Here is a 24234-nt window from a genome sequence, read left to right on the forward strand (position 1 = left end):
TGATTGCTCAATCTGTAATTGTATAAGAATAATTATAGAATGACTAATCTGTACTTATTCAATTACGAATCAAATGCTTAATTAAGGAGATTAAATTTAGTATTATTCGGACTAATAACTTGCTGGTAGTCATCTATCTAATGATTTGGTCCAAGAGGTCCTTCTAATGGGATTGAGACCTTGTTGGAACTCACCTCAACAACTTTTCAGTTGAAGCCTTTTGATGTAATCATATACATCTAATGATTTGGTCTGAGAGGTCTCTCATAAGTAACTCGAAGGCAAGCATAGGTTCTTCATTTAATAATATCTTTGATGATGTGTCATGATAGACTTGTGTTAATCATTCTTATATGTAGATTTATGTAACATGTTATGCATGCTATTGTATTTTATTTATTTTGTCGTAACCAAATTAACTTTCTGAGGTCATAATTAATGATAGGTGTAGATGATTTTATATTTCAAATTTAGGCATTGGCCTCATGTCATGTAAACTTTGGCTACTTAGATTTTGGTCATGATTCAAGTCATATTAGCTCATGACTTCTTCAAAATTTCCATAACCACCAAGATCACCTTAAACACCTTTCCTACAACCTAAGATATGACCTTCAAAGTCTTTTCTCTTATAGATGAAGTTCCATTTTGAGTGTATTGCAACTTTACAATACTTTATATTAGCTTATTTGGGTAGTACTTTAGAACATTATGAAGTTCTATTATTGAATATTACTTTAAACAAAAGATGATTCTTTTGACATGGATATTTTTCTACACATGTTTCTTCTTCATTATTAGAGTTGTTAAAATGTCCCCACATAGTTCGGAGGACCAAGGTATAAAAATGGGGGCAGGGGCTAGGTTAGTCTAAATCTCTAATGGGCTACACTTTTGTTGGGCTAGGGCAAATTGGCCTACTTTTTTCACTTAATTTTATTTAAATTTCACAAAATAATAATAAAATAATATTTAGATAAATAGAGTTAGTAGTTTTCATATCTATATTTTTGGACTTGACCTAGCTGGTTTGGTTTACTGGGTCGGACTCAATTTAACTTAATATGTTTTGGGCCTAATATTTAATAGTCCATCCAATTTTAACAGTTCTATTCATGATTACTCATAATTGTCTATTAAGAACAATATTCTTCTTGTTCTTGAGCAATGAATGATTCCTTTCAGTTGATGAAACATTATTCTTCATTCATTGACCTTTCTAAGTTCATTTCAATATGCAACCAAACAACATCTAAATCCTTTTAGGGCTTTCACGCTTCAAGTTTGTTAGCTTTCTTATTTGATTATTACTTTACTGAATTCACTTAAATTCTAATTTTTTTTACTGAAAGCGTCTTTCTTAATACACTTAATCAAATTTATAAGCAGCCTTTAACTCAAAAGCTTGCAATTTTTCTTCAAAAGATTTTTTATAATAAAAAACATAAGGGCTTTGGACTTCACAACCGCCATGTAAGGTGTAGTGATGAGAGTGATAACATACAAAGTTTATTTTCACCTTTGTAATCAAGTTTTTTGGACACAAATAAAAAATAGATGGAAAATAAATTTCTATGATCTCTGGTTTCTTTATCAACATATATAATGCTACTTAAAAGAAAATTAAATATTAATAAAAGAAATTAAGGAAATGAAAAATGTTTTCACTATATAATTAAAAAGGAAAATATTTATTTGATTTAATACAAAAATTCCTGACGCTTGTTATTAAACAACATAAATTAGTAAATATTAAATATCTAACAAACATTTTTAATGCCTTTAAATAAATTTTACTTTTAAATTGAGAGCATTAAACATATTCATTTTTAATAAAAAAATTCATATTTTTTTGGATTACCATGTTACAAGTATGACATATATCTATGGACTTTTTATTATTTACTAAACCAATTATATATATTTTTTTATTTATAAGACTCAAACTTAAATATTAATTAAAAAAATCTAAATTCAATTCCATTTAAACATACAATATGATGGTATAAAAAAAGTATTGTTTACATGAATTTTATCTAATATTAATTTGAACAACACGAAGTATAATGCAGGAATTTTATTTAATATTTATTGTATGTGAAAATAAAATAAAATGGATCATATATTTAAAAAACAATGTATTTTACCCAACAAGTATAGTTTAGTAGACAAGTCTCGTTGAATTTGTGGGAAAAAAATTTAAGTTTGATTATTGTATAATACATTCTTATTTTCTAAGGATGATAAAAAATTTAAAATGTGACTAAGAATTAGTCACATAATGAACCTAAATGATGAGTTTGTTAAAAACTCAAAGGAAAAATTTCATAATTCATAGTGTCATTCTTAGGATTGTGTTCCATGAATAATATATGTAATCTATAAAAAAATACTTAATTGAAATAATATCTTGAATAATTTCTCACATCTATAAAGGTGTAAAAGTAAATAAAAGGGGTAAAACAACACATCTGTTCTATTTTCTGGGTCTCTCTTATGATCAAAATCATCAAATGGTACCTTCTATATATCCTCCAAAACATGTATTTTCATTTACTTTCCATTTTGTCTCCTCTTCCAATCCTATTGGAACCACCATTCCAATCCAACTCCCGCATGCCCCATGATTTGCTCTACTCCCATCTCTACATCTACCATTTTCCATCTCCTCATATATAAATTAGCCTTATAATCGTTTTTTCATTTTAATCACAAACCCCAAAGTCCTCTACCAAACCCACCATAGCTTAGCCACAACATGGAGGCCAATCCTTCTCACACTACAACCCCTCATCTTGATCATGCTCTACAAACTCCCTTGCTGAACCATCCATCAAGAGTGAACAATATTAGTCATAGACCATCAAGGGGTATCTTTGTGATACTTCTTTCCATTGTTTTTCTAGTGTCATTGGTTGCATTGATCATGATTCAGGGCCAAAACTACATGGAAAATTTGGAGAATAGCAACATAGAAATTACCCTTTTTTCTAACATCTCTAAGCAAGAATTGCCTAGAGGAGCGGCTCAAGGGGTTTCAGCCAAGTCCAACCCACCCCTTTTCCACAAAGTTTCATATAATTGGACCAACGCCATGTTTTCTTGGCAAAGAACAGCTTTTCATTTTCAACCACAAAATAATTGGATGAATGGTAAGTGTGTATTTTTTTTCACGCGTCAAAATTAATTAAATTTATGTTTTGTAGTTGCTTTGCACGGAATGGTAGGTGAGATTTTGGTCCATCATTAATTTTTCAAATCACACTTTATTCCAATTTTGTTTTTTCTTCATTTTTTGGTTTATTTTAATGATGCTGTTAATTAAGAGGCTAATCAACAATGTCTCGTTGACCCACTGGTGTTCCTGTTTCGTGCTGATGATGTCTGGTTGAATTGGCTTCAGATCCTGATGGTAAGTTTTTATTTTTATCTGTGAATTTTATTTTCCGTTGATCTTTTTTTTTAATATTCTCTAACTTTACTTTATTAATTGTTTATTGAAATAGAAAAAAAAGTAACATTTGTTGTTTGGATTTGACTTTTCTGGAGTGATATTTTAACAAGTAAATAATTAGTAATTAACGAGAAAATCAACTAGTGATAACATATTTATGAGTTATTATATACGTATACTAAATATGGAATATTAGTTTTTTAATAAGTGTATATGAGATTACTTATTTTATTCTTTAGAGCGAGTTAATTACTTTAGATAAGCGAAATCTTATTACTGTTTTAAACATTAAATACACTATTTTTAAAAAAATTATAAACACTAATTTTGCATAAATGAAAAATCTGAATTATTAATATAAAGTAGATAAGTAATCCCATTATTCTCTTTAATATAAAAAGGTGTAGATCCACTTTCTCATATATTCAGAGTAACCATATAACCAAAAATACCAACATATTCATTTCTTTCTATAGTACATAAATGTTCAAAGCAATCCTTGTAGTTGTAACTATCCTACAAGGCTTTTCGATTGGTCACCTTATTGATGACCTGGACCTTGTCATCCACACACTTAGGTAATTATTTAATATACACTTTATTATTTATTTGGACCATAATACAATGTGTTATTTAATACACCACACTTAATGGTTTAGGTCCAATCATACGTTTTAATGAACTGTATGATAAATTATTGGACATTGAAATGTTTCTCCGGCGTGAAGATCGTCTCTAACCCTCAACTCTGCCAATTATATGCAACGATGCAATGTTTCTCTATAGATGATTCCTGAGTTTTCCTTAATCCCTTTTGTTCTTGGCATTCCTTAAAAATGTATTTCAATAATTCATCTAACAAAGTATGACATAAAAAATTTACGTAGTTTATTAATTAAAGTGGTTTTTTTTTAAGAATAATATTTAAAAAACCTTAATAATTATCTTGCTACTATTTTTTAATTATGAAAGAACGACATTTTTAGTTTAACTAAAATAGATTATTCTTTTGGCAAGAGGGATTTGTTAAATTAGAACAATTCTATTTATTCTTGAACAATATAATTGGTTAATAGAATATTTTTTTTACACCATATCTATTAAACTCTAGTTTTAATTTTAAACAAGGCCACAAATTTGATGCGCCTTTTTAACATCTCTCTCTCTCAATCTAGATTGAGCAATTTGGACTAGTTCTTTGGGCTGATCTTCCATGATGGAAACAATGAAAATGTTTTCAATTTTATTACTCTCTGAAATAGTAAAGGAATAGGCAAGTGGCAACCCTCTTGAGTGTATTCAAAGTTTGGCTAGAAAACAACCGAATCTTGTTAGACTAGTACATGTAAAGGTTATGCTATGACATGTAAACTTAGGTAACAGCAAACAGCAAATAGTTCTTTGTTTTTTAGTTTGATCCTTACATCAAAATAGTTCTTGGTGTCTTTGTTTCTCCAATGATTAGGGTTAAATGTTAGCTAGATTGAAAGGCCAAAAAAATTGTCATTAAATTGGATTGTATCCTATGATTGCAGGTCCATTGTTTCACATGGGGTGGTACCATTTATTTTACCAATATAATCCTGATTCAGCTATATGGGGCAACATTTCATGGGGTCATGCTGTATCAAGGGACATGATTCACTGGTTCTACCTTCCCATTGCCATGGGACCTGACACGTGGTACGATATCAACGGTGTATGGACCGGGTCCGCCACGATTCTTCCAGGTGGCAAAATCATAATACTCTACACAGGTGACACCAATGAATATGTGCAAGTGCAAAACCTTGCATACCCTGCCAATCTATCTGATCCCCTTCTCCTTGATTGGGTCAAGTATGCGGGTAACCCGGTCCTAGTGCCCCCACCCGGTATCGGCCCGAAGGATTTTCGTGACCCAACCACGGGTTGGATCGGGCCGGATGGAAAGTGGAGGGTCGCAATTGGGTCAAAGAAAGGAAAAAAAGGCATTTCATTGGTTTACACAACCACAGATTTTGTCAATTTTGAGTCCAATGATCACTACTTACATGCGGTTCCGGGTACGGGTATGTGGGAGTGTGTGGACTTTTACCCAGTTTCAATAAGCGGGTCAAGGGGTTTGGATACATCAGAAAATGAGCCAAATGTTAAGCATGTGCTAAAGGCTAGCATGGATGAAACAAGGGTGGATCATTATGCACTTGGGACCTATTTTATTGAAAATGATACATGGGTGCCCGATAACCCACTTGAGGATGTGGGTATTGGGTTGGTTTTGGACTATGGGAGATACTATGCTTCAAAGACTTTCTATGATCCAGAGAAAGAGAGGAGGATCCTGTGGGGTTGGATTAATGAAACGGATACAGAAAGTGATGACTTGAGAAAGGGTTGGGCTTCTCTTCAGGTATGGATTTTTCTAAGCTTAATAGTACTTTTTTTTATCCGTAAAAATTAATTATGTTTAGGGGATTTACAATACTCACATACTTTATTCAACTAATTAAGTTAGAGTAATTTTTGTTATTTAAATTTGGACTATGTGATTTTAATTTTCTAAATTTTTGTTGAGCTAATTAAGTTCTAATACTTTTTAAAAATTAAATAAATTTGGTTTATCTGCCTTTTTTTTTCCTTTCTATGAAACTCATGCATATTCTCTTTTTTTGCATCATGTTTTCACAAATTAATTTAATTTCATCAATATTAAAAATATCAATGTGATTTAACCTTTTTAATATATATTACAAGCCATATTTTAGGTGATGCAAACTAGCATAAATAATGCAAAGAAGATGATGCAAAACATCAATTTGATACCACAATTCTATTTGTCAAGTCTGAAATTCACATGGAAAAATGTTGGATAGAAGAAAGGTTTTCTATTTTTACATGTATGAGTTTACTAATTGATGAGTTTGTGTGAATTTAAAACTTGCTGACATTTTTTGTTCTATTAGACAATTCCGAGAACAGTGCTGTTTGACAGCAAGACTGGGACTAATTTGCTTCTGTGGCCAGTAGAGGAAGTAGAAAGCTTAAGACTAAGCAGTGATGAATTTGAAGGAGTGGTGGTTAAGCCTGGATCTGTTGTGCCACTGAACATAAGCCTAGCAACACAGGTTTGTCTATATATTTTTGGATAAACTATCTTTTTCGTATTTAAATTTTTTTGAATTTATGTTTTTAGTTTCTGAACTTTTTATTATATATGTTTTTAGTCCTTTAACGTTTTTTATTCTTACTTCTAGTTCTTTAATTTTTTTTTCGTTCTTAGTTTTATTCCTTTTAAGGGACTAAAGTCAGGACAAAAAATAGTTAAAGGATTAAAAATAAATAAAAAAGTTTAAGGATTAAAAATAATTTTTTAAATAAGTTTAAAGACTAAAAGAATAATAATTTTATATTTTTTTTATCCGTAGAAATTGAATATGGTGTCAAAGAATTTACAACACTTATACATTCTATTCAATCAACTGAAGTAAGCCCTTCATACAGGTTTGTATATATATATAATTATATTTAAGTTATTCAAATATTTTTGTTGCATTGTCTCTCAATAATTGTACTAATCAACAACTCCTTTTTCATTTCCCAAAAACATTCACAGTTGGACATGTTTGCTGAATTTGAGATTGAAACATTGGAATCCAAAAGCATTGGCAAGAACAACATAGGTTGTGGAAGTGGTGGTGCCACAAACAGAAGTGCTTTTGGACCATTTGGTCTTTTAGCCATTGCAGATGACACACTTTCAGAACAAACCCCAATTTATTTTCGCCTTTCTAATACTACCCTTGGTAGTTCAACCACTTTTTTTTGTGTTGATGAAACAAGGTAGGAATTTGCATTTGGTAATAAAAAAATTTCTTCCTTTAAAGAAGAAATGTAGTCATGAGTAATGAGTTATTGGATATGATGTAGATCATCCAAGGCTGCTGATGTTGCAAAGCCAATTTATGGAAGCAAAGTTCCAGTCCTTAGTGATGAAAAATTATCAATGAGGGTGTTGGTAAGTGTGAATAAAATACTTCATGTATATATATACTTGTACTTGCTCACTTTAAGTATATAGGGTTACCTTACTTATTTTTGCTTGTATTTTTTTCTCACTAAATTTAATTAGTTTCTACAATAAGGAATGCATACTAATATATAGTCAAGGGGGTGAAACAAATTAAGTTTACTTGGTTTCAATTAATATATAGATTTTTTGTGAATTAACTTTCCAATATGATTAGGTTGACCATTCAATTATTGAGAGCTTTGCTCAAGGAGGGAGAACTGTGATCACAAGTAGAGTTTACCCAACGGAAGCAATATATGGAGCTGCAAGATTATTTCTATTCAACAATGCAACTGGCATAAACATTAAGGCCACCCTAAAGATTTGGCAATTGAGCTCTGCTTTTATACGCCCCTTTCCCTTTGATCAAAGTCAATAAGGAGTGTTTAAACTATACGATGTACTTTTTAATTTGCATCCTACTCAGCTATATTCCTCTTTTTTTTTGTTTGTTTATTATTATGAATAATTCATGTATTGCTATTGCCATATATATAGAGAGCAACAAGCATTCATGAAGTTGATGAATTTTGGTTCAATAATCCTTCAACTTGTTAATCTTATTTTTATCATTTATTTATTTAAAAGAAAACCAAGGGACGGCTGTTACAAAGCAAGTACAATACATTAATCTACCGGAAAAAGGTCCATATATATGAATTGCAGAATCAAATTTCATATTGCAGAGTTGTTCACAGGACATTCTTAAAGGAATAATAAAATCCAACTAGTAGCTAATCAGACACCCAAACCTCATCAAGCTGATCCTTATATAAGATGTTTCAGTTGTTCAGTTTAGCAACTTTGCTTCTCTCTCAGCATTATTAACTCTGCATTGTATTTGTTCAAGCTACAACAGGAACAATAATTAAGCAAATCAAACAATAACTCAGCTGAAAATAGCTTCTTAGTCTGAACAACAAATATAACCACTTCCATTGGCAAGGGAGGAATCAAATGCCACAGTGCCATGTAAAATTAAAATTAAAATTAAAAAAATAAAGACAGCAAAATATTTAAACTACTTTAAGCTAACTTGTTTAGGGGCTCAAACAATATAAAAGCTACGGATTTTGTTTCTGCTGGGATTATATATTTGTGTAGAGGTGATTCTGATGTGATTAATTCCGTTGGTATCTTTGTTGTGTTTCTGCTGCAATCAGAAATTATCCGGGGAAAAACACAAACATAAAGTCAGACCAGTAACTTCTTGGGAACGACTCTGTGATAAGCGTATCTGATGTTCATTTTTATCACTGCGCATATATGAATGATTTTGCAGTATTTATTTGCTTGCTGGATCATGACTTGCGGTCCAGTTTCAAGCTTTCGATTATTTATAGTAATTGCACTTTGCTTTAAAAGAAATAATTCCACCGAAACCAAGCTTCAGAGTAGATGATCCACTCATGGTCATGCCAATATTTGGTTTGTTTGCCACTGTTGACTTTCCTCTTCACAGTGCATGAGAACCACCTAGAAGGGACATTGTTGTTAACTTCTTCAATCAAGTTAAGATCTCGCTATAACACCACATTTTATAACATGTGACTTAAATTAATAGATGTACTATGTATTAGGAATTGGATCTAGCGAACTCCTCCTTGTCGGGAGATGTATCTGCATTTAGTATCTAACAATATTTCAAACAAAAATACCTTTGAAGGAGGATACCTATAGGAAATTAAAAAATGGATTGATATATCAAAACAAGGTAGATTCGCAAGTCAATTAACAAAAAGGGAAGGGTAGAAAATTAGTCCCACAGCACCCAAATGCGTTTGCTATAAAATAATTATCTTCTGAGATTTGCAATCACTAAATAAATTTAAGAAGAAGAAAAAAAGAGGAAGGCTAGGGAGAGAAAAAAGAGATTGAAATGAAAAAGAAAAAACAAAAGAGAAGGGAATACATTGTGTTGTCAAAAAGACACCATCAGCAGAATTATAGCACTCATTCATGATGTAATACAGCTGTTAAAGTTTGTGTTTTTGTAAAGATACAGTAGTTATTGGTTGAGTAACTATCAAAGAAAAAGATGTTCACCAACCTTAAAGTAAATCCATCATTCATACATTGCACTGCACTGAATCATTGATTGGCATAAGCTGCACTTCAAATTACTCCACTCCCTTATTCCTACCATGGCATTAGAATTCGTTGGTGGCGCTCTTCTTTCTGCTTTCCTTCAGGTTGAATTTGACAGGCTGACTTCTTATCAAGTTCTGGACTCCTTTCATCGAAGAAAACTCGATGAGACGCTCTCGAGCAAGTTGAAAATCAAGCTGCTATCCATCGATGCTCTGGCTCACCATGCAGAACAAAAGCAGTTCAGAGATCAACATGTGAAATCATGGCTTGTTGCTGTCAAGGTTGCTGTGCTTGATGCAGAGGATCTCTTGGATGACATAGACTATGAACTCTCCAAATGCAAAGTGGATGCTGAATCTGAATCTCAAACCTATACTTGCAAGGTACTGAACTTCTTCAAATCTCATGTTAGATCCTTTGACAAGGACATTAAATCAAGGATGGAACAACTCCTTGACAGCCTAGAATTTCTCTCAAACCAAAAGGGTGATCTAGGTTTGAAAAATGCTAGTGGTGTTGGGGTTGGATCAGGATTGGGTGGTGAACTGTCACATAAATCGCCATCAACATCTTTTCTTAGTGAAAGTGTTTTTTATGGCAGAGATGATGACAAAGAAATTATCCTTAACCGGATGATATCTGACACTCACAATTGTAACCAGCTATCTATACTTTCTATTGTGGGCCTGGGTGGGTTGGGTAAGACCATGCTTGCCCAACATGTATACCACCACTCAGGGATAGAGGGTATATTTGATATCAAAGCTTGGGTCTGTGTTTCAGATGAATTTGATGATTTCAAGGTTTCAAGAGCAATTCTTGATACAATTACTAACTCAGCTGATGATAGTAGAGAGCTAGAAATGGTTCATGCAAGGCTGAAAGAAAAATTGCCCGGAAAGAGATTTCTCCTTGTTTTAGATGACGTTTGGAATGAATGCCAATCTAAATGGGAGGAAGTGCAGAAAGCTCTTGATTTTGGGGCTCAGGGAAGTAAGATTCTCATCACAACACGCAGTAAGAAAGTTGCTTCTACCATGCGGTCAAAAGAACACCACCTGAAGCAATTACAAGAAGATTATTGCAGGCAGTTGTTGGCTGAACATGCATTCCGGGATGATAATTCTCAACCAGATCCAGACTGCAAGGAGATTGGAATGAAGATTGTTGAAAAATGTAAAGGGCTTCCTCTAGCCTTGAAAACAATGGGAAGTCTATTACACCGCAAATCTGTTTCGGAATGGAAAAGTGTATTGCAAAGTGAGATGTGGGAATTAGAGGATAGTGACATTGTCCCTGCTTTACATTGAGCTATCACCACCTTCCTTCTCATCTCAAAAGATGTTTTGCATACTGTGCCTTATTTCCCAAAGATTATGAGTTTGACAAGGAGTGTTTAATTCAGTTCAGGATGGCTTAAAAATTTCTACAATGCCCTCAACAGAGTAAGAGTCTAGAAGAAGTTGGTGAACAGTACTTCAATGATCTATTATCAAGGTCCTTCTTTCAACAATCAAGCACCAGATACAAAACATGTTTTTATCATGCATGACCTTCTCAACGATTTGGCAAAATATGTTTGTGGGGACATTTGTTTCAAGTTGGAAGCTGATCAAGCAAAAGATATTCCAAAATCAACTCGTCATTTTTCACTTGCAATCAGTCATGTTCAATGTTTTAATGGGTTTGGAACTTTATATGATACAAGAAGGCTACATACATTTATGTCAACAACTGTGTGCAGTGATTTTTATTACCGTTGTTGGCATTGCAAGATGTCAATAGACGAGTTGTTCTCCAAGTTCCAGTTCTTATGGGTCTTATCTCTGTATTGCTATTCTAACCTAACAGAGGTGCCTGACTCTGTAGCCAATCTTAAACATCTCTGTTCATTAGACCTTTCCCATACTAACATAGAAAAACTACCTGAATCAACATGTTCACTCTACAACTTGCAAATACTAAAGCTGAATCATTGTGCACATTTGAAGGAGCTGCCATCGAATTTGCATAAACTCAATAATTTGCGTTGCCTTGAATTTATAAATACTGGCGTTAGAAAGGTATCAGCGCATTTGGGAAAACCGAAGAATCTTCAAGTATTGATGAGTTCGTTTGATGTTGGCAAAAGTAAGGAGCTAAATATTCAGCAGTTAAGGAGAACTAAATCTCCATGGAAGGCTATCAATTGGTGAGCTACAAAATATTGAGAGTCCCTCCGATGCATCAGCTGTGGATTTGAAAAATAAAGCACATCTTGTGGAGCTAAAGTTAAAATGGGATGGGATTGGGGACCAGAACACTGATGATTCAACAAAAGAAAGGGATGTAATTGTAATTGAAAATCTACAACCTTCGAAACACTTGGAGAAGTTGTCAATTAAGAACTATGGTGGTATGCAATTTCCAAGTTGGTTATCCGATAATTCATTATGGAATGTGGTGTCCTTAAGTTTGAAAAACTGTCAATCTTGCCAATGTTTGCCTTCCCTTGGACTTTTGCCATCACTCAAGGAACTTACGATTGAAAGGTTTGACAGGATTATGGGTATTGATGCTGATTTTTATGGGAGCAGCTCTTCTTCGTTTACATCCTTGGAAACATTGAAGTTTTCCGATATGAAAGAATGGGAAAAATGGGAATGTCAAGTTGTGACTGGTGCTTTTCCACCTCTTCAACATCTTTCTATAAAGGGCAACTGCCAGTGCATTTTTGAAAACAGCACGGAAGCATGGTTCCTTGAATTGATTAGGCAAATGATATCTCTTACTTCTTCTCTTGAACGCTTGTATGTTATTTCTTGCCCAAATATGAATATTCCCATGAGTGGTTGCCATGATTTCTTTATATCATTGATGATCATTGACGGCTGTGACTCTCTAACGATCTTTCCGCTAGATTTCTTCCCAACACTCAGTAAACTTCATCTCAGCGGGTGTCTTAGTCTACAGAGGATTTCACATAGGCACACACATAATAATCTCAAGGAGTTGGAAATTTGGGAGTGCCCTCAATTAGAATCTTTGCCCGAACGCATGCACATCCTCCTTCCATCTCTTGACGAGCTACTGATAGCAGATTGTCCAAAACTTGAGTCATTCCCTCACGGAGGATTGCCATCAAATCTTAAAGAGATGTATCTCCATAATTGTTTCAAACTGATCACTTCTCTGAAAGGAGCTTTGAGAGACAATTCTTCACTGGAAACCTTAAATATTGGTAAACTGGATGTGGAGTCTTTCCCTGATGAAGGTTTGCTGCCACTCTCTCTACTTCTCTGTGGATCTTTGATAGTTCAGATCTTAAAAAACTGGACTACAAGGGTCTCTGCCACCTCTCATCTCTCGAAAGGTTGCTTCTTGAAGACTGCCCCAGCCTCCAATGCTTACCAGAGGAGGGTCTTCCCATATCCATTTCATATTTGGAAATTTGGAACTGTCTGTTGCTCAAACAGAGTTGCCAGAAACCAGAAGGCATAGACAGGGGAAAGATTGCTCATATTGAAAAAGTCATTATAGGGTAGTGATGCCGAGTCTTAAGAACTATCATGAAACTTCTACATGATTCTCTAGTGCTACGTGGATCTAGGTGTTTAATAACTAACTAGATGTTGACCATCTGTTATGTTGGTAAAGAGATGTATATGACATATTTTGCAGAAGTTAGAATTATGAAAAAAAAAATTATGTTGAATAACTGTTAAATATCTGTTTAAAATAGGAAATGTGTAAGGATTAAATGTAAAATACATATATTTATCACAAAGTAAGAGGGGCTGTTTATGTCTTCTTCAATATAGGGAGGAAACACATATTTCTATTTGGAAAACAAAGGAGTTTGGAATTGTAGAGTCTTGGACTTTTTTGCTGAATGTTAGTTGTGATGGTCTTCAAATCTTTAATAATTTTTATCAGCAATTCCCATTGTGCATGTCTGAAAACGGGGATTTTTTGTTGCTGGCAAGCAATGAAGCTGGGGATGAATACAGAATAGGTGAAAACAAGAGTATCATGCAAGATTTTAGGCTAAAGCATGAGATTATATGTTCTCTGTATATTGAAAATTCTGTATTTTTTTCACACATGTTTAAGTACTCTTCACGAAGATTTGGAAAGCCTTATCTATTCTATACCTGACATTGTTATAGAATCCCATTTTTAATAACACAGCTATTGTATCACCCAAGGTGCAGGCTTGTATGCTTGGAATTAGTGCTAAAGCTAACTTATTTCTTTGTTTACTGAGGGATTTGGCTATACTTTTAGCATGATGCACACATTTATTCATTTTGTATTTCTGCTTTGCTTTTGGCTGCATTTGTTTTCTTGGTTGATACCTTATTCAAATCCCCATAACTCCTTCACTTTCTCTTGATGTAGAATCTTATTTTCCATGCAAAATATTATGAGTTGTGTAGATTTTAAATCTTTCCACTTTGGCATCTCATGCGTAAGAAATTCAGCTCATTTTTCAGTCATGGCCTTTGAAGTTATACCCTTCCAATATGTAAGCTTATTGGATTATTTTCTTCATCCTAATACTGTTTTATCAGGAGAAGTAACTTCTTCTGCAATATCACTTTCCAATCTAACAAGATTATTTTCAAATTATTCATGCCATGCGGAGGGATGGTAGGAAGAAAGGTGCATGGCTTTCTGTATCTATATAAATTTCAACATTAGTTCTAGGTGCCTTCTGATGGCTCTCTTTTAGGTTCTTTTGGGATGCATAATTGCAAATTACTGCTTAAAGATAATGTTGTTTTACAACTTTACTTGCGTAATGGTAAGCAAATGACTTACCAATTTGCAAGTAATCATTTTTTTTTTGGTAATTTCCAATTTGCAAGTGATCTAGGCATACTTCTTGAAATATCATCTAGGTCAAGGAATATTGTTGCAATTGCACATGATCTCGCTCAAATAGATATGTTAGTATTATATGGCTGTATGGATTTTTTTCTTCTTCTTATCCTCTGTCTCTATGTAGCAGTTAAGGCTTGAAGTGAGTCTAGACCTAGCTTAAGCTCAACTTTATAAGAAATCAAGTTCTTTTCCATGGCTCAGACTCAACTAGTTTTAAGCTCATGAGCTATTCAAGCTTAATGGATCAATCTGGAGCCTTGTTCTTATTGAATAATTTAAATTCAATGAGTTACTCAAATTTGTAATTTAGTAAAATTTGTGGGTTTTTTTTTTCAAATGTTCAGTTGAAAATAATTTAGTCAAATAGCATTCCTCATAATTTCCAGAACTTCTTGATGAAGCAGCATGTAACAACAATCCATCCTAAAAGAAGTTAATACAGAAATCCACAATAATTCTTCCAGCAAACAAACCAATTTGCAATCAGAAAGATAAAAGATAAAAGGCCAGTGCACACAGCCTTGTCTCTGGAATCACAGCTGAGAGGTTGTTTCAAAGTAAATAATCTCCAGGTCACAAGAGTGACCTTATCATTGCGCCAAGGCTCACAATTAAAACATCTTAAAGATAGTGTAAGAAAGATCAAAACTTGAGTTATTTCTTCTTCAATTAGTGTTAATTTCATTTGCTCCAAAACTTCCTTCTCTATTAGGCTTAATTTGTGTAATCCATTGGACATGTTCAAGATCTCAAAAAACCTCTTTGCAATCTTTGTTCTACACTCATCCATCTCAGAATAGGAATCTGACTTCTTTTTTTCTCTTTTCAGCGTTTGCTTGTTTTACTGGTTGACTATTGGTGCTTTTACTTTATATATTAGTAGGAGATGAATACAGGATAGGTGAAAACAAGAGTATCATGTAAATATTTTTAGGCGCTAATGCATGATATCATTTGTTCTATTTATATTGAAAATTCTGTTTGTGTTTTCTCACACATGTTTAAGTACTTTTCACATAGATTTGGAAAGCCTTATCTATTCTATACCTGACATTGATGTAGAATCTCATTTTTAATTCCAAGGTACAGGCTTGTATGCTTGGAATTAGCGCTAAAGCTAACCTATTTCTTCATTTACTGAGGGATTTGGATATTCGTTTAGCATGATGCATGCATTTATTTATTCTTTTTGTATGTCTGCATTGCCTTTGACTGCATTTTTTTCTTGGTTGATACCTTATTCAAATCCCCCGGTAACTCCTTCACTTTCTGATAGGAGCCAAGAATTGAAATTAAATGAGAAAGAAAAGAAAGGATTTTATAGACTAGTAAGAAAAGAACAGAAAATAGGAGAGAAAACTCTCCTTCAAAGGTTTCTTCATCACAAAAGATTTCTCCTTTCACAAAGAGTTAATGCTCAATCTACAAATGATAAGATGTTTCTCTCTCAAATCCTTCTTCCCCTATTTATATCTAATAAATCTCTCTAACTAACTAACTAATCAATATCCTAATTATAGTCACTAAGTCTCCCTTCCTCATAGTCCTAACACTTTCTCTTGTAGACTCTTATTTTCCACGGAGAATACTACACTCGAAAAAACAAAAGACAGTTAGCACCACATGAGTTGTGTAGATGTTAAATCTTTAAAGATATAATTTCTACTTTGGCATCTCATGTGTAAGAAATTCACCTCATTTTTCAGCCATGGCCTTTGACGTTGTATCCTTCCAATATACTTCTAATACTGTTTTATTATTAGAAGTAACTATCTAACAAGATTATTTTCAAATATATAAATATGCAACCTCAGCTTCAATAACTTGGTCCATTTATTCATGCTATGTGGAGGGATGGTAGGAAGAAAGGTGGCTTTCTGTAGCTATATATGTTTCTACATTAGTTCTAGCCTTCTAGGTGCCTTCTGATGGCTATCTTTTAGGTTCTTTTGGGATCAATAATTGCAAACTGCTGCTTAAAGATTATGTTGTTTTACAATTTTACATTTAGTGTAATGGTAAGCAAATGGCTTATCTTCTCTTTGCAAGTGATCTAGGCGTACTTTTTGAAATATCATATGGGTCTAGGATTCTAGGAATACTGTTGCAATTGCACATGATCTCGCTAAAATAGCTATGTTAGTATTATATGGCTGTATGGATTTTTTTTTCTTTTCTTTTCTCATCGTCCCTCTCTGTTTATTTGCCATATAGTAGCATTTAAGGCTTGAAGTCAGTCTAAACCTAGCTTAATTAAGCTTTAATTTTGTAAGAAATCAAGTTCTTTTCCATGGCTCAGACTCAACTCACTTTAAGCTCATGAGCTATTCCAGCTTAATGGATCAATGTGGAGTATTGTCCTTGTTGAATATTTTAAACTCCATGAGTTACTCAAATTTGTCATTTAGTAAAACTCATGGGGTTTTTTTTTCAAATGCTCAGATGAAAATAATTTAGTCAAATAGCATTCCTCACAATTTCCAGAACTTCTTGATGAAGCAGCATGTAACAACAATCCATCCTAAAAGAAGTCAATTCAGAAGTCCAAAACAATTCTTCCAAACAGAACCAAATTGTAATCAGAAAGATTAGTGCCTATCCAAACACCTTGTCAAAATAACACTTGTTTCATATCTTGTACTTTTTTTTCCTAAAGCAAAGGAAAACCATTGTACGATTGATTTCAATAATTAATACAAAATTCATTTATCAAATTCTCTTTTAACAGAACAGCTGTCAAAACAGTTATTAACATATAACTAACTGAACAGAGAACTATCTAAAAATTAACAAACTCTGTATTAATATGTTAATACACTAGACAGAATTGTTCATTTATCAAGTGTCAGCTAACTGTAATATGCCCCTCAAGTTGGATGGCATATCTCCAAAACACTACTGAAAAAAAAAATTAGTGGACAATTCTATACTTGATGTTAATTAAAAAAGCAAGGAGTTCAAGCTTTTGAGAAGTCCAACTCTATGGAATGACCCTGTCACTGTGTATAAATTTTTTCAACGCATGATATGTAAAAAAATATTGTAAGTTCGCTTGTTCCAGAGAAAATGAAAAGCTTGCATAAGAAATGTTAAAACATATTCTTTTATTGGTTGAAATTTATAAAAAAAAATCATAAAAATTTGTGGGTCGCATATCTTATTTACTGATTTTATTTACTAATTTTATAATTTCTAATAAATTATAATAAAAAAAAGTGTGTTCAAAAAAGAATATATTAGAAAATGTGTTTTTATCACTCTTCAAGCTTGCATTATTTGTCAGAGTTTTTAACAACTATTGTTGTATTTTGCATTTCTTCTTTTTCTGATTTATTAAGATCGCTTCGATGCTCTGAAACCAAATGTAGAAAGATCAAGTTCCTTGTGTTAAATGTTCTGTACCTCTCTTTTTTAGTTTGGGTATGCTCTATATCCCACAATTGGAGTTACATGTAAGTGATTCTCTATATCCCACTTTTTGTTGTAAGGAATTTCAACAAACCAAAATTTATCATCATAACTTGGTGGCCAATTAACATTACTCTAATATTCAAAAATAAATAATTAACATTACTCTTTGTTTTCGTTCATTAATCATTGTCACTCAGATGTTATTGCACACATTCTCACGCGCACATTAACTTGACAGTGAAATGCACTTGGCTAAATGCCCTAAGTTAATGCGTGATATTGGCGCAAAACCCGCACTCTGTATGAATCCACCTTAATCGGAAATATGATTGCGTATTATCCAAATACAAATGTTTTTTTAAGGCAAATATTATATCACTTCAGTTAAGTATACAAATATATATTGCAAAATATTGTATATAACTACTACACAAGAAATAAAATAAAATAAAATATTATATCACTGATCACATGAATCAAACTATGTTGAATTATTTTAACTTGACATGTAACCTCTAGTTTGTTTTATAGATGTGTAACTGTATGTTAAATACATAGATAAAGAACTTTAATGTTAAAATTGTCCCCTATGAAATGAAAGATAACGCAATTTGATTTCAAAAAATTGAAATTATTTTTAGAAATAGATTAGATTCGACGACTTAGTATTTAAAAAACAGAAATAAGTAACTTTTTTCAGCCAAGAAATAAGTAACTTGCTCCTTGCTCTAAGGGAGTATTTGAATAATATTAGGTGATTACAGTATTTAATACAAATTATACAGTAAACATGATCTTGAAATTTATTATTGGAACAAACTAAAAATTGTTTGAACTAATTTTTCAAGCTTTTCTAGAAGCCACCTTAAATCAATGGCCGGTTTATGTTGCTTGTTACAGTAAGTGGCTTTCCCTTATCATGTTGGACGAAAATGAACGGATCGAGCTACTTAATTGACTCTTTGGTTGGTTCTAAGTCAGAGACACGATGAATATTGCACATATTGTGGGAAACGGAAAAAAATAATAATAATAACGGGAGAAAAATACTTTAAAAAGAAAAAGTGTGGCAAGCAATCTGACACCTATGTTTAAGTAAATTAAAAGGAAGTGGGATATATGAAAGTCAATTTATTGAAACAAGAAAAAGCAATGGAAAGTATAATAATCTGGGCAATTGTTCGTCTTTCTAGATGGGCTATAACATTTTATATTGAATCATAAACAGAAGAGGGCCTTATTCGAATCCATTGTTTAATTCACTTTTTGATGGGGGTACCATGATGAAGGGTTTGTGTACCAAGTGATGGAGTACTCCTAGAGATTGTAAAATTTTATTGGAAAAATAAATTATACATCGAAAGTATAAATAATTATATATTAATTTTTATAATAATTACTTTATGATTAAATAATAATATAAAATTATTTTACGTATAACTATTAAACTCAGTTTTATTTGAATCCGTTGTTTAATTCACTTTTTGATGACTTGGAAGGAAGGTTGGGAAGTCTAATTGGAAAAGAATTGGCAGGCCAAGGCTGGTTTTGAAGGAGCCAAGCTAAAGTTCTACTGTTTCATTGACAAAACATAAGTCCTGCTTTTTTTTGGGTACGCCTTCAATGTAATTTCAATTCTAATATGCAATAATATGGGGTGACACAAACCAAATTTTATTATTTTAATTTGATTCCTTTAAGGTTGGCAGATATAAATAAGAAATTTCAGTTATTGTCGAAAAAATTAACCGTTGTCCGTTGATAATTTAGGAGTAGGTAGGAGTAAGTTTGGAATAGGTATAGAAAATATTTAAGTTTAAATTGACCAAAGTTATCTAGAAGTTAATGGTCTTGAGTCATGTTTAACTCATTTTTCTTGATTAAGCAATGATTTAGGATGAGTCGTGAGTGAAAAAATATGATTGAATGAAAAAAAAATCACTCAGTTAGATTTTTTAGCATAAATTAGTTATCTAGAAAGTTGGTGGATCCTCTCCACTAATATTATGGATACTAAAAAAATTTATCAAGGTTAATTGATTTTTAATAGGTTTAAATAAATTATTTAGAAAATTTCGACAATATGAATTTAACCAGCCTCAAAGGAATATACCACATGCTTTTGAGAGTCCAAACCTCTTCCACTTGAAGTAACCATTGTTGGTACATGACATGATCTATTAATAAAAGTAAAATAAAAAAATTGATGAATAATCTCAAAAGTCAATTATAAAATTGAAGAATTTTTTAAATATTGATATAGATAGATGGTATAATTATTTTTTAAAAATATTTTTATGTTATATTATTTATTTTAATCATTATACTAATTAATATAATAAAAGTGTGATGTATGCTTAAAAGTATATTATTTTTACTTTATTTTAAAGTTAAAAGTATTTTAAGATATATTATAAGATGAATAGTAGAATACGCAATATAAAACAATATATTAAAATAACTGATCTATAACAAAAAAAATTACAAAATTTTAAAATTAAAAAAATAATAAAACTATAAATACCACAAAATATATTTTTATAAATAGATAAAATTAAAATTTATATAAAATAAAATATAAATATGTCTATTTGTGTTATTTAATAATAACTTTAACCAATAATTTTACTTAGCATTTATAATTTAATAAATTATCTTAAAAACTTTAAGTTATTAGTTAATTTTTTTGCTTTCGGTTAAATTTCATCTTTTAACTAACTTATAGCTTGAATGTTTTGCTTTAACAAATTTCAAAAGTCATGACCAACAATATATATATATATATATATATATATATATATATATATATATATATATATATATATATATATACTAAAATACTAGTTCTTCTTTGGGATTGCTATACAACTGGGATACTTTCTTTGAAGATGTTGCTTTGGAGGCACATGAAGAAAGCTCAAATTTTACTGAGCGGGAGACGTTATACTTCAACTCTAACTTAAGGCAGAGAGAAGATCAGATGCATATTAGATGGTTGGAGCATTTGAACGTTACGTTGTCATTCATGCTTAGCACAAGGTTCTCATGCATAGTCACTCCTAACACTCTCTTCAAGATAGTTGTTGACCAACAGATTCCCTAACTACTACAAAAAAGGAAAGAGTTGTTAATAGAAGAGGACGAGGATGCACCCCTAACTAAATACATTAGGGTTCATCATGGTCACACTTTCAAGCATGAGATTGAAGCCATCGAGAGGAAGGGAAAACACACAAATCTGGATTGGTATGCTATGCACTACTAGAAAATGCCTTTCTACGTCGGTTATCACCCATCGTTGAAGTGGTCGTCATAGAATATCGAAGACTCTACGACGATGGTTGTGCGACCATCTTAAAATGCACATCATTCTAAGACGATTATGTCCCAGAAACTGCCTTAGAATGTCCAACATTCTACTACGGTTTTTGGGTCATAATTGTCTTAGATTGGTGTGCATTCTAAGACGATTATGAACCAAGGGACATTGCTCAGGATTGAAACCTGATTAAAAGCCTCCTGCAAACAAAGTTCAAAGGGAGATTGATTGTTGCTACCTGACCATTTAGCACACATGTTTCACCACAGAGACTTATTTCAATAGATCAGACCATGGAAAAAGGAATTCTATGTTGAGTCTGATAAAGACTATTCCTTCATTGTCCATCTGCCATATTCAAGGTTCTTCTTCATGCTTCTGAAGCGACCTATCATTGAAGAAAATCCTAAGTTGAGCATTCAACCCTTTGTGCCCTAACTCTCTCAGGAGTATGTAGCAACACTTGAGGCCAAGTTGTTAAGGATAAGAGAAGTTATGAAGCAGGCTCTTGAGGACAAAAAAATGTTCTCTGTTGACAAGAGGCAGTATCTGGTGATTGACTTCTTCTACAAGAAAGCAACTAGTTACTACCCTCCAAGACCCAAGACTTCATCCCTTCTACCTTCTCCAATCAATTTTGTTTTAGACTCTTACTCAGATTCTTTTGATGACGAGCTCCCAAAGAGCTTTTGATGATCACCATTCAAAAGAGGGAGAAGATATTGTAAAAGTTGAACATGTTTGCATCATCTAAGAGGGAACAGATCAAGAGAAGACACCAATCTCAAGGGGAGTAATCTATTTTTCTCTTGTTGATTTATTTTATTCATGTACTCAAAGCATATCATCTTGATGTGAAAATATTTTATGAGTAAAATTAGATGTTCTTCAGATTTTAAATCCTTTGTCTCATATATTTTGTCTGAAAATATGTTTTGCTCTGATATATGTCTCAAGATTTGTTCCACATCTTTAAAGCTTGGTATTTGTTTGGCATCATCAAAAAGGGAAAATATTTTTGAGTCATAAGACTAATTAGGATCCTCAATAATTTTGATTAGATACAAATAATTGTAATGTTTAAAAGACGTGTCTTATATGCCATCATTTGCATATGAAAGATCAGACGGAAGCACACAAATGTTAATTTTTGGGAAAGAATTTAAGAGTTCATTAAATACTTTGTGTCTAAGACTTGTTTTGCAGGAAATGTCTTGAAATATTCTTCTTAGGAATTGTCAAAGGTCAAGGAAGTAAGACAATAATTAAGTCTTAAAAGAACAACATCTCTTCATCTTAAAATACATGTCCTGGTACACTTACTGTGAACAAAATTGCTCTAAGCAAAAGCACATTGACTTATGTTGAAGTGTGGTTCAAGAAAGCTAAAGAGTGGTGTTTTAGCATAGAGGGAATGTGCATTTAATGCACTAATGGACACATCGTCAAACACAAGCTCTGAACCAAGAAAAAAAAGTCATTTAGAGACAACAAACACTTTCCAGAAGACTGCCTATAAATAAGAAAAACTTTGAAGAAAAGAAGACACAAACCAGTGGGCTAATATTTGAAACTTGTTTTTCCCTCTTCTTTGAGCTCTTTCTCTACAATTTCTTAAGTTGTAAAGCTCTCAAAATACTTTGTATATCCTAAGAGAAAAATTAAGTGTTTCATTTGTATAATCATTTCTAAGATGTTTAGAACTAGTTAGTGAGTAAACCAATATCAACAAATCTCGTGATTTGTTTAGAGCCACTAGTGACTTGTTAGGACAAAGAATACAAAGTATATTTTAAGCTTGGGATAAACTCGATTTGTAAGAGTTAGTGATCGTGAAAAATACTTGTAACTTTAATTAAAGTTAGAGAAACTTGGTGGGGTGTCAAGAATTTGATGTAGTCTCAGTAATAGAAATAAATCAATATAAAACTCTCTGCATCTTAATCTTTTTCTCTTTTATTTTAACTGACAAAGAATTTGAATTTGATTTTGGATTTCAAAAAGTGTTCTAACAAAATATGTTGTTATTATCTCATCATATCTATTTGTGAAAACTTTGTTTTCAATTTGACAAAGTTAAATCAGAAGATAGTTTTAAAACATACTTACAATCATTTTAAAATTACAATTCAAATATTTTTGTGATATTTGTCTTTACATTAAGTAGCGTTACTTAACAATTTTTTTTTGAGCATATGACTTGATAATGTGTTGCTTAAGTGCGTGTTTGGGGTGACAACATCATGAAAAAAAATCATGATAAACCTCATCTTAAACCCACAACAACTCACTTGTTTCTTTGAATTCACGGTTATATCATGATTTTTTGCCCCAAAATTCTTATTTGTATCCAAACACACTAAATAAACAACTATTGCTTAACTAGTTCAACCAATTTAACTTTTATGTAATATTTATTGATTTTATTGATATTAGTTTCTAAAAAAACTAGTTGATAAAAGTGTGATTTTTTTAGAATGAATTATATATTTTTTTTCATTTAAAAAAGCTTGTATCCGAAATTCTATTTAATTGAGAATTTTCCATTCATAATAAGGTTGATTCAAGCAAAATTACCTCAAATAAACACATAAAAATAAAGAATGGCAGTGCTCTGAAAAAGGAAACATACTCTATAGAGAGAGATGAATACATTAAATATATGGCTACATTTAGATTCTGAGGTTATGCATGTAGGAATCTGGACCCTTTTTCTCAGAACGCGTAATATCCAAAAAACGTTAAAACTGGGGCATTGAAATTGAGAACGTGAGTGGTTGCTGACTTGGCCAACCGTTTCCGTCATCACAGTACGTTTTCCGCTCGGTCACAGGCAGTAGCCAGTAACAACTCATTTTAAAGCAGCAAATTTCTGAATTCATATCTAGCATTATTAGAGGTGTTTGGTTTGAAAATAGGATGCTGATAAAAATATGTTTGGTTAGATTTTTGAAAATATTTTTAATAAAAATGAAAATAGGAAACGATTAGAAAATGAAAATAATAAAATTTTGTTTGGAGTGTTTTCAATTCAGAACGATT

The 24234-nt window shown here is 32.1% G+C and overlaps 1 protein-coding gene and 1 pseudogene across 1 annotated transcript; both read left to right on the plus strand.

Moving 5' to 3' along the window:
* Positions 1-2495: 2495 nt before the first annotated feature.
* Positions 2496-8047, plus strand: LOC114417421 (acid beta-fructofuranosidase 1, vacuolar-like). The gene is made up of 7 exons (XM_028382624.1): positions 2496-3152; positions 3404-3412; positions 4990-5846; positions 6400-6561; positions 7050-7276; positions 7364-7451; positions 7681-8047. Exons 1-7 carry the CDS (start codon positions 2759-2761, stop codon positions 7882-7884), a joined length of 1941 nt encoding a protein of 646 aa, XP_028238425.1. The 5' UTR covers positions 2496-2758; the 3' UTR covers positions 7885-8047.
* A 1039-nt stretch (positions 8048-9086) lies between these two features.
* LOC114417420 lies at positions 9087-13707 on the plus strand (annotated as a pseudogene).
* Positions 13708-24234: the final 10527 nt, after the last annotated feature.

The sequence above is a fragment of the Glycine soja genome, chromosome 6 (assembly GCF_004193775.1).
Source record: "Glycine soja cultivar W05 chromosome 6, ASM419377v2, whole genome shotgun sequence".
In the NCBI taxonomy this organism is placed as follows: domain Eukaryota; kingdom Viridiplantae; phylum Streptophyta; class Magnoliopsida; order Fabales; family Fabaceae; genus Glycine; species Glycine soja.